This window comes from Centruroides sculpturatus, unplaced genomic scaffold (assembly GCF_000671375.1).
Source record: "Centruroides sculpturatus isolate CEXI.00-Female unplaced genomic scaffold, Cexi_2.0 scaffold518, whole genome shotgun sequence".
Taxonomy (NCBI): Eukaryota; Metazoa; Arthropoda; class Arachnida; order Scorpiones; family Buthidae; genus Centruroides; species Centruroides sculpturatus.
The window spans coordinates 228,587-241,232 of NW_019384901.1; the positions used below are offsets into that span (position 1 = coordinate 228,587).

A 12,646-nucleotide genomic window follows, 5' to 3' on the forward strand; every position below is an offset into this window, starting at 1 on the left:
GATTACTAAAATTGAAGTTCATAATTTAAGAATTAAATTATAGTGGTAGAAAATAATATAAAAGTATTTATATTATTTATACTCGTACAATTTCAAAACTATTTTCTGTAATAATTTGTTTCTGACTTAACGGATATTTTGATATTATTGACGACAAAAGTTTAAAATCATTGATTTCCTTACCTGTCCATTCTTTTTGTTTGACGGAGTTGAATTGTTTGGACCACGCAACATGAAAAATTTTGTCAAGGTCCTGAGAGAATGTGCAGACAACTGAACGTGCGAAAGAAGACCACTGAGTCAAGACCGTATACACGTGCAACTATTTATATGGACACACACCATTTGTATGTTATGATTGGATAATTTAAATTAGCAAGCAGTGACACTAGTGAGACTTTATTAAACTAATTTTTTCTCATTTTTTTGTTAAGGCGTGAAATATTAATTTGTACTGTAAATGGTACTTGAAATATTATAATGTACTGAAAATGTACTAAAAATCTAAATGTACTTTCAATTTACTGGAAAGGGCAAAATATACCAGAAAAGTACAAATATACTAGGAATGGCAACACTGACAGAGGGTGGGGAATGGCAACACTGACAGAGGGTGGGGAAAGACCTCCCAGTTCAGGTCCAGTAGCTTCTGCCTAGCTGTATGTGGACGTGCATTGTCTTGCAACAGGATGGTGTTCTGGATGGATTTCCGCCAGTTTCTGCTGCAGACGTCAAGTTGTTTGCAGTAGAAAGTTGTGTTGATGGTTATATTTTGCAGCAGCAACTCAAACATGATGATTCCTTTAGAATCCTAGAAGACAGAGAGCATGATCTTCTTGGGTTAGGGATCTCCACTTTTGTAGCATTCGTACCAATCGTATGCAGTTCTTCTGGCAGCAATGTCCAGGTCTAATGCAGCATTGATGTCAGTGATAGAATTGGCTGCTTTTCTTTGAAACAATAGTCATAAACGAGGAGCAGGCAAACTTGCTCTTTGGTTAGTGGATGCTTGTTGGTCATGGCAGAGAGGACTGGATTTGATATTTTCTTATAGCATGTACTCCGACCTGTTTATATACTACCATGGAACATTCTAGAATGTTCCAGAAAAAAGTTATTCTAGAAAGTTCCAAAAAGTGCAAGAACTTTGTTCAATCAGATAATTTAGAAAGTTTTTAAAATGAATTTCACACAGATGGCACTGTATATAATTTTAACTTAAAGCCATGCTCTTAGTGTTTCTACTCTATAATATTCTTTTTTGAAAAAGAGATAAATTACTCATTTTAAGCTATTATTAAAATTTTATATTGCAGTATAATTGAAAATTGTTGGATTCTTCCTGGTTCCATTAACCTCCTGTTTGTGTACCAAGAAAGTCGTGCAAGAACTTTTCCCAGCTTTTATTTGTATCTTACTTAACATTTGTAATTATTTGAACTTTAGGAGCCATTTCCAAACACATTGACAACTCCAAGGGTGTTTAGATTTTTTTTAATCCACAAAATAAAGTAGCAATATGATCATTCATACCATTCGTTTCACTTAAATAAGGTTATTTAGTTCAATAAAATATGCAAGCTAAGATCTCATTTTGTACTTCATATTAGAAGCAATTTCAATATTCTACTTATTCCATACTGCTGATGGTTACAATGATATATTTTCTCATGAGGGTTCTGCTCATAAATTTTAGTGAATAGTAGAGTAATTGTTTGAGTTACTAGAAATCTTCACCTGTTAAGATTTATGTCAAGATGTATCACTAATTCTGCATTGTAAACATATATATTCATTACAACATTAATGCCAATGTTTTTTATCACTGAAACTTGAACAAAAAATTTATAAGTAATAGAAAGTTCACAGTTTAGGAAGGAAATAAAAACTTTATTTTAAAAACAAGAAAGTTTAGTGAAGAAATGCATACATATTAAATAACTAATTAGTCTTATCTAAAACAAAATTAATTATATGCTTCTGCAATAGCTATATCTTTATTATCTTTCAATCTTAAGACACTAAAAACATTCAAAGTTTTCATTTCATTCTTATTTACTCCTTCATTTTTGAAAGTGTTATTACTTTATAAAAACTCTTGAAATAATGTAACTAAGTTTGATAATGTCTGTCATTCTTTCAAGAATTTATTGTAAGTTATATCTTTAAAAAATATACTATTAATATGATAAATTTGCTTAGGTTTCTTAATCTTTTTTGTTTCATGGATCACTTTACCAGTCAGGTGAAGGTCATGGACCCCCTTCTCGGAATAATGTTTTTAAATGCATAAAATAAAATTACAAATAAACCAGTTATATAGAAATGCATTTATTTAAAATAAAAAACCTGTGATATAGTAATTTACGTGCTTATTTCTTAACACAATAATTAACAATTATGTAATAATGAATGAATAACAAACAAGAATTAAAGAACATAAGTACATGGTGGCAAAACATCTGTAAAGTACTGTATTGACAGCTTATGCCATCCAACAAAGTGTATGAGCTAAATGAGATGAAGCTAAGATCATTAGGCCCTTTAAAAGCAATAAATCACTCAAGCACTTACAGATGTTAGCAATTCATAAAGAAAATATAGAACAAACTGTATCAACCATAAGGATGCCACCTCCTTATTGGCAGCTTGAAAATCATTGTACAAACTCTTAACTTTTACTTGGTGCTATGATATTATATGCTCTTTTACATTATGTTTTTTTTTTTAATCTTATTTATGTATTATGTTATTTATTTTTATTTCCATTCAATTTAAATTTTATGCATGTTTTATTTTTTTAGAATGTTTTTGTGTTCTTTTTTATGTTTGTAAAATGTTTAATACTATTGATAATATAAAGACCTATAAGACTAGGTCAAAAATATTTTTGGTCCATTAAAATTTATTGCTGGAGTTATTCAATGTATGCTTATTTCATAAATTAATTTTTCATAAATTAATTTATCATAAATAATTCCACAATAAACCCAGTTTTACAAGACTCAGACAAATAAAAACTAAATTTATTTATCATAAATTACAGTAGACCCCCTATAACACTGTTGATAATTCCGTTTTATATGAATTCCATGTTGTACGAGTCACTTAGATTTTACAAATTTGTGTGCCATTCACAGCCAGGTGCATGTATTTGTAAAATTTAGGTGACTTGTACAACATGGAATTCATATAAAACGGAATTATCAACAGTGTTATAGGGGGAGGTCTACTGTAATTCACAAAAATAAGATACAAAGTTTTCATAATTCATCCATTTTCATATCATAGGAGGAACAATTTATCTGGCATGGTCCTAACCTACCTTTTCTTGATGCTCTTCTCTGCCTGGAAATGCTAAAACTGTTTAAATGTTTAAAAATTTTTTCCTTAACCTCACCTTTTAAAAAATTAAAATTTAAAAAAAAAAAGGTTAAGGAGTTTTAAATATTTTAAAGGCAATTTAAAACTTTTAAAACTTAACTATACTAAGTAAAATCTTCCTGTGATATAAAAACAGATGAATTATGAAGCTATATTTAAAAAGAAATCAGAAAATATCCACTTTTTCAAGAGAGAAGATCAAATTAGTTTTCATTAATCCATGACAATGATTATTTGTTCTACTTACTTTATTTATTAAAATACTGTTATTTGAATAGATATACATTGATGAAGTATTAAATAAAATATTAAAAATAATAAAGGAATTTTTGAGAAATGTAAATTTTATAACAAATATAAAAATTCAACACAATATTTATTTAATAAAAAAAATACTATTTTATAGTTTTTGCTTCTTTTTAGGAAAATCAAAATCAAATTCTTCTAAAATATTATCATTAGTATTAAACATTTTTTTCAGAAATTCACTTTTAAATGCTTGACTAGCGGACTGGGTAGTTGAAAGACTGTTCTTATTACTCATAGTTATGGTTACTGTATCATTTACATTGCTGAGAGAGATACTATTTTTTGGTCTTTGTACGTAAGCAAAATTTTTCAGTTTAGAAACTGTTGAACATGATGGCACAGAATTATTTGATTCAGTCTTTGCTAATATCAATTTCTTTTCTGAAAATGCTTCATCTGATAATAGAGGTGCATCATTTGAGACATTTTTAATATTTGTAGGAAATAAGCTCTCGTTTTTTTCTTTCATTCTATTTGTCTTCTTAAATGAAATTTTTTTGTTCTTAAATGAAAATTTTTTCTTAATATCATTGATATTAATATTTTCAATATCAAAAATTTGTGAAGATGACAAATTTGATTTAGTACATAATGTATTTTCTATACTTTTACATTTTGTTTCATTGTCTTTAAAATTCTGTTCACAAACACTATTCCATGAATCAAAAGTAGACATTTTATTTATATTTGAATCATAACTTTGAGAATTTTCATGATTTTCTCTTTCATCTTCAGAATTAAGAGTAATAAAATCTTTATCAATATCTGCAGAAATTATGTTTAGTATAGAAGTATTCGATACATTGTCATCAGTGTAAACAACAGATTTTATTCTATCAGATATACTGCTAAAACTTTCATTTATTTCTTTCTCTAATATATCATCAAGACCCAAATACTGTAATACACTTTTTACTGAAAACAAAAATATTAAAAATTCTCAATAGAATATAAATAAGCATATGAATATTTTTTTCTTCAAATAATCAATTATTATTATTATTATTATTATTGTGAACAAATAAAATTTTTTTTTATAAAACAATTTAAAATACCTTGATTTTTATATTCTAATTCTGGATCAGCTGGAAAAGTTGTATGAAGGACATCTAATCCATCAATTATAGCTGAACTTTGCATTGAAGATTCCATGATTATTACTGTATTTACAGCATCTTGCACTATCACTTCTTCTCGAAACATTAATCTAGCATGTGCTTTAAAAACATTACAGTCAAAAATTTATTATTTAAATAATTTTATACAAAATTTAAATTATTTTTATAAATTATTTACAATTACACATTTACTTTGTTAATTTTTATTAATGAAATATAAAAGCAATAGAGCTATCAATAAACTGAGTTACATAATATTGGATAAATCTCTCAGGCTCAGTTATTGTAATTAATAATGTAACTGCAATGCAATACTCTGAGCTTTTAAGAGTGACAATGAGGTTTAAACTCAGCTCTTACAACAAGATGGTTACCATTGAGCTGAATTTAAACCTCACTGTATTGTCCCTTTTAAAAGCTCAAAGCCTAAATATTTTCCTTATTTACTATATATGATAAAACTGTATATATATAGATTTTTTTTTCAAAAAGGATCTGAGTTGAAGGAAGTATGTATTGAAAATATTTTTCTTTTTTAACATTTTAAAGAGGTGGAAGGAAAGGGGAACCCACCATCTTACTCTATCCCATGAATTACAAACATGGTAGTGCACAGAGAAAGCATAAGGAATTGGAAACATGGCACTGCTGCTTTGCAGAGGGCCAGCCCCAGCAGGAGAGAAAATAATAGCAGGGCCTCTTAGGTCGTCAACAAGTGACATCCATGCAGGATCGGCACCTGAAATGTACATTCACTTAAACTGGGAAAGTTGGAAAACTTGAAGAATGAGATGGAGAGATGATCGACATCCTGGGATTAAGTGAGGTCAGATGGCTGGATGGAGGTGATTTTTGGAGCAATGACTAAAGAATTATTTATTTGGCATTGAAGGATGGACAAGCAGGAGTGGGATTTATTTTTAACAGAGAGTTTGGGAAGGCAGTCGAGGGAAGTTGGAGATACAACGAAAGGATCATTTTAGTTAAGATATGAGCAGAACCCAGAAATTTGACGTTGATACAAGTCTATATGCCAACCACAAGCTACAAGGACGAAGACATAGAAGTATACGAGCAAATTGAAGAAGTTATAAGGAAAATGCCAGATAATAGAATATGATCACCATGAGAGACTGGAATGCAATTGTCGGAGAAGGCAAGGAAGATAATATTGTTGGTAACTTTGGATTAGATAAAGAAACACCAGGGAAACCAAACTAGTAGAGTTTTGCAGAAGTCACAATCTCATTGTATCCAACACCTTGTTCAAGCAGCCAAAGAGAAGAAGATATACTTGAACTAAACTGGGAGATACAGAATGGTTCTAAATTGATTACATCCTTGTGCGACAGAAGTACAGGAACCAAGTGAAACTGAGCAACAGTTACCCTGGTACAGATGTTGACTCAGACCACAATCTGGTATTAATGAAGAGCCACCTATACCTTAAGAACAAATGATAAAACCATACAGAAGATGGGACATACGAAAATTAAGAAAGGACACCAATGTTCAGAAGGAATTCAGGCAAACAGTAATACATGAGTTGACAAATTTACATAAGGTAACAAACAATGACATAGATTTGAAATGGGATAATATCAAAACAGGAATAGTGAAAGCTGCAGATAAATATATTAGTAAAGAAAGCAGAATAGTTTACAAACCATGGATTCCAGCAGAAATACTGAAAATGATGGAGCAGAGAAAGCTTTACAAAATAGCATACAACAAGGAAAACTACAGAAGATACAGGAACTTAATTAACAAAGCAAAGGAAGAATGGATTAACATAGCATGTAAGGAAATAGATAAGAATATGAAAAAAAGGAAATATGGAAAAGGTGTACAGGCAGGTGAAGAGACAGTTTGGTGAAGGAAGGAAATATACAGCTACAATTATGGATAAACAGAAATATCCTAATTGAGAAAAAACAAATCGCACAATGATGGAAGGAATACATTGAAGAACTTTACAAAGGGGACCAGTTGGACGAGACACTGATTGAAGAGAAGAAACTGGTTGATGCAAATGATTTGGGACCATCAATCTTAAAATGTGAATTCTACAAGACACTGGAGGGAATGAAAAAGGGCAAGGCACCTGGTATAGACCAGATACCTGTTATTCTGTTGTTCTGTTATTTATTAAAATAAAAATATACATAGTACATCCCGGTGCCGTGAAACATAACCAGGTGGGATCAGAAAAAAAGGTTGAAAAATACAATGTAATGAGGAATACAATAAAATAAACAATTGGAATATACAAGAGGTATACCACAGTTCGAGGCATGCAAAGGTGCTACCTGCACCTGAACAAGAAAACGCGTATGTACAAATTTAGGATTGGATTACAAAATAAAGAAGAGACATCCATCAGTAGAAAGGGACTGTGGTTCTTCTGAAGTACATGTCAGTTAGGTGAATGAAGGCATCATATGAGTCCTTATGCTCAAAAATGCAGTCCAGATTTTGAGGAGGCCAGTTCACATCGTGTGCCTCCAGGATAGACCAGATACCTGCAGAACTTATAATGGCCCCAGGAGAAAACACTAAAACCAACCTGTATAGACTCATCAACAAAATGTATGTAATTGGCCAACTGCCAAAAGATTTTGAAAAGAGCATAATGGTTTCAATTCCAAAGAAGAAAGGAGCACAGAAATGTGAGGATCATAGGAAACTAAGTTTAGTCTCACACATATCAAATATCCTGTGTGGCATAATCTATCAAAGGATGGAAAGAAAAGTAGAAGAAAACCTATTAGAAGACCAACTTTGTTTCAGATGAAATAAAGGTACATAGAAGCTATACTAAGCCTAAGGATGCTCATCGAACAGCTTACTTGGGTAAAAAAGCAGGCACTCATAGTGTTTATAGACAGAGAGAAGGCCTTTGACAATGTGGACTGGAGCATAAGGTTCAGATCACTGAGGAACCTGAAGGTAGACTACAGGGATAGGCGAATACTATACAAGCTATATAAGAATCAAACTGTAGTTATAGGAAGAGAAGAAGAAAGAAGAAGGCAATATAATAAAAGGAGTAAGACAAGGTTGTGGATTATCACCACTATTGTTCAACGTATACATAGAGGTGGCAATGAAAGAATTCTACACTACTAATACAAAAGGTATAAAAGTGAACGGAAAGTTGTACAGTACAATAAGATTTGCTGACAACATCGCAATGATAGCAAAAGATGTAGATGATCTACAGATAGCTCTTGAAAATTTAAACGAACAATTTAAAAGAAAACGTGGGATGAGAATAAATAGGAAAAAAACAAAGATAATGAGATGTTCAAAAAAAAAAATGAGGAGGAATGAACATCTATTTGGATGGTAAAAAAATGGAAGTCAATGAGTTCATGTACTTAGGAAGCATAATTACCTCAGATGAAAGGAGAAAAAGAGATGCCACAGTGAGAATAGCCCAAGCAAAACAGGCATTCTATAGGAAATGATAGATATTAACATCGAAAAATATATCAATCGATGTTAGGAAGTGATTCATTAAAAGTTTCACCTGGAGCATAGCATTGTATGGTTCGGAGACATGGACACTCTGAACAACAGAGAAAAGAAAACTGGAGGCCTTTGAGATGTGGTGCTGGTGAAGAATAATGTGAGTGTCATGGACGGAGAGAAAGAGGAATGAGGATGTTTTGGAAGAGGCAACAGAGAAGAGAGAGATTTTGAGAATGATACAGGAAAGGAGAGGAGAAATGACATGTTTGGCCACCTAATTTGACACTCAGAACAGATGAATATTTTATTGGAAGGAAAGATAAAGGGCAAAAGGAGACATGGAAGACCAAGAGTGGAATATCTCAATGAGTTATTATGAAAAAGGCCTTACCAACAGATAAAACAGCTAGCTAAGAGAAGAGAGAAGCTATAAGACTGCACACATCCATGTTTGCACACCAACCACCGGTTGAGGAGAGAGACAGAGAGATAGATAAAACAGTAATACAAACCAGTAAAAACTAGATTGTGATTCTGTTTCCTTTTTTATGGAAAAATTATAGCAAATTTTGATTCCTACTGCTGCCATGACTATAAATAGTTCTTCAATACAGTAGTACCTCAGGATACGAAATTAATCCGTTCCGAAACTGAGATCGTATCATGAAAATGTTGTAAGGTGAATCATTTTTTCCCATATGGTTACATATGTAAAACCATATGGGAAAAAACGAAACCCATTCCAAAACGAAAAACACACTCAAATTAAAGCTAAATAGTACATTGAAAAAAAAAACTTTAGTAAGGAAAACACCAAAAAATGCATTTTGTAGTTGTAAATGTATAAATAACCATAATAGAATAATACAGGTATACCTCGCCTTACGTCGGTAATTGGTTCCAGGAGAACGACGTAAGTCGAATTTACTTGTCTCCGAATCTACTTGTCACTAGGCTAAACCGTAAATTACCATTCCCAGTTCTGTATTTTATTTATTAATGCATTTTTAATAACATATGGTTAATAAAAATCTATTTTAAGCTTACAAACAAATAAATTTTAGTTTTTAATATAGTACAAAAAAAAGTAATCTAAATTTACGAATGCATGTACTGTAAATACAGTACATACTTGCATATATTTTAATATGATTTAATGTGCTTTAAACGTTTTTCGAGTGATATTACGACTTCAATATTTGTGGCGGACAGACGTAAAGTCGAATAAAATGACTTAAACTTAAACTTGAATAAAATGACTTAAAGTCGAATAAAATGACTTAAACTTGATTTTTATTTTTCCATATACTTTTTTAACAAGCGACATATAATCGGGAACGACGTAACTTGAAACGACGTAAGTCGAGGTATGCCTGTAATTGATAAAAAAAATGTAGTTTTATTTGCACTTTACCTTTGAGGATAGACGACGGTGGAGGTGTAAACTGGTGACGGAGGAGAGGGAGAAGGGAAATGATACTAAAACTTACCTTACATAACATAATGTAGCAATAACTCAAAAATAACTTAACACTAATTTTTTTATCTTTTGTTTTATATTTTCTTTTTAAAATTTTTTATTCACTGCTTTTTGCTTTCTTTCCTTCACTTCCACCAGCAGTTTCACTGGATAGAGGTCGCTTGGTAAAATATCTATTCAAAGAGATTTGGTTATGCCTACTTTTTAAAATGTTTCTAAAATGACTTATGCAAATGTCATTAAACTGAGCAGCAATATGGCCAGTGTGAACCTTTTCGGGATGTTTCTTTTCAATAAAATCAGTCACTTTCTGATAATACTTCAAGATTTCCTTTATCGAGTGAGATCCTTCCATGACGAAGCAATCATGTGGACTGAGACCAATGAACATAAGTGAATAAAAAATGGCGCTGCAAACTAATGTAACATCCTATGGTGAGTTTTTGTTCGTACCGTGTAGCAAACATATGTTTGAATTTCATGTCGTATCCTGAAAATTTCATATTCTGGAGCGTTCGTATTCTGAGGTACTACTGTATATTTAAATTATTGCAAAAATTTGTAGAAGTGTTAAAAAAAATGCATTTACCAATATTTGTAAAAGAAACAGAAAATAGTACATTCTACTTAAATTTGAGGTATCTTAAATATAAATTTCTCAATAACAAAAATATGGTATGCTAAAAAAGGAAGTGGCCTCTATTAGAACCAAAGAAAATAATAATAATAATAATAATAACTCTCCCGTGGTCACCACCTGGTCGTGCTGGGAGAGCCCAGAAGTTTTACAGATCCATAGGGCAATGCAGGCTGGAGCACAAGCTCCTGGTAGGGACACCCATGCCAGTAAGGTCTATGGGGAGAAATGAAGCTAAGAGTGACCACACACCCACATTCTGTGGAGAAATTTATTATGGTAGNGTATATATATATATATATATATACAGGGTGGGCCAAGAATTCATAAACATTTGAATTGAACTTTCCATGCAAACACGAGCAGTAGTGGGTGCGGAGAGTGGTCTTACTGCTAGCTCATTTCTGGGAAATTTAGTCACAATGGATCGCTTCACGGAGCTACAGAGTGCCTTTTGCATAAAACAATTTTATGAAAGGCCCCTTCATTTGCCTAAGTTAACTGTATGGGCAGCAATTTCAACAAAAGGGAACATTGGCCCTTATTTTTTTTGAAGATTCTCATAGCCATACAGTCACTGTTAACTCTACTGAGTATATGAAAATGTTACGGGAGTTCCTGGCACTACAGCTGCTGGAATTTGCTGGCTACAATCAGAACATGTGGAAACAAGATGGAGCCACTTGTCACACATCTAACAAGTCCCTGCCTGTAGTTAAAGAGATGTTTCCAGAAAAGCTGATTTCCAGGAGAGGTGACATCTTGTGGCCACCCAGGAGTCCCAATTTGTCCCCAGCATATTTCTTTTTGTGGGGTTATTTGAAGAGTCATGTCTACACTAATAAGCACTGTTTCAATTAAAAGCAAAAATTAGAGAAGAGATGGCTGCTACTGTATCTCATGGCCTCTTTGCCGACGAGTCTTCGAAAATTTCCGTACTCGCTTAGAAGAATGCCAAAATCGAGATGGTGATCATTTAAATCAGTGTTTCTCAACGGGAGCAATATCGCCCCCATGTGGGTGTTTTTCCATGTTCAGGGGCTGATTAGCAATAATTTTTATTTTGGGGGCGAAAAACAATTTTCTGGATGATATAGTAAAACATTATATTAAGAATAATTAGATATTTTAGTTATTATATCGTACAATAATTAAACAAATAATATTATACTAGTCACTAGTCTATTCAATGCAGTACGAATTTAGCGTTAGCCTTGTCCCTCAGCATCAGAATTTTGTAGTGAAGGGGCGATACTATGTAACAGTTTTATTGAAGGGGGCGACGATTCATTAGAGGCTGAGAAACACTGATTTAGATGATATTATTTTTAAAAAGTAAATTCCTGTAAATTGGTTGGCTATATTGTAAATAAAAAATAAAATAAAATAAGTCAAATAGCTTTTTAATATAATTTTTTTTAAATGTTTATGAATTCATGGCCCACCCTGTGTTATATATAGATTCTGTACAAAGCACATAAAGCAACAAAACTTCATATGTCCAACAAGTAATGGCTGCAAGTGATGAATGCATGCAAATTTATTGCCGCTGCATTTTGAATGTAATGATATTCCATTCAAAATTCAGAGAAATTCCATTCAAAATTCATTATGTACAGTACATCAAGATACCTGTTATTGGTAACAAAAATTGGTAAGTACATTTACTTACTTACCAATTTTTGTTGTAGAGCATAGCTCAAATTGAATACTTCGTTTAGTAAAAATTTTCATACAAGTTGCAAACAATTCTGCTTTTCTTACCATTTATGTAAATTATCAATTATATATATATATATATATAACTGAATGTTTAANAAATTAGGTACCGTAAGTCTAATACAGTACTGTAATTTTATACATTTCTTATTCAACGGCGATTAAAATTATTTATATTAATGATGTCTCGGAAGTTCAAGGAACTATTCGCAGAAAAATAAGTTATTAGAAATCGCCGCGGTTTGCTGAGCTGTTCCGCGACGAAAACAAGCTTGAACAATGGCGATGTCGAATGGTGACACTCGGTAAGTAATCCTACAATTTTTTATTTATAGCGTAGTTTATACAGATTATTTCCAAAAAAAAATATACGTATTTTGGAAATGTTGAGTTGGATTAGTGTAGAATCGATTAATTTTATGGAAGAAAACCTTTCAATCAGCCATAGTCCGTAAACTTGACACGTGTCGGGCTGTGATTGGAACGACTCGTAAGAAATCGGATTCCTAAAGAATGGAACGTATC

The 12,646-nt window shown here is 31.9% G+C and overlaps 1 protein-coding gene across 1 annotated transcript in view; it reads right to left on the reverse strand.

Moving 5' to 3' along the window:
• Positions 1-3,182: 3,182 nt before the first annotated feature.
• Positions 3,183-12,646, reverse strand: part of LOC111631488 (DNA helicase MCM9-like) — a 65,709-nt gene continuing 56,245 nt past the window's right edge. Inside the window, exons 14-15 of the mRNA XM_023375732.1 lie at positions 4,749-4,910; positions 3,183-4,608 (exon numbers count right to left, since the gene is read on the reverse strand). Coding sequence (XP_023231500.1) covers positions 3,785-4,608; positions 4,749-4,910 — 986 coding nt within the window. The 3' untranslated portion in view covers positions 3,183-3,784. The remainder of the gene's footprint in view (positions 4,609-4,748; positions 4,911-12,646) is intronic.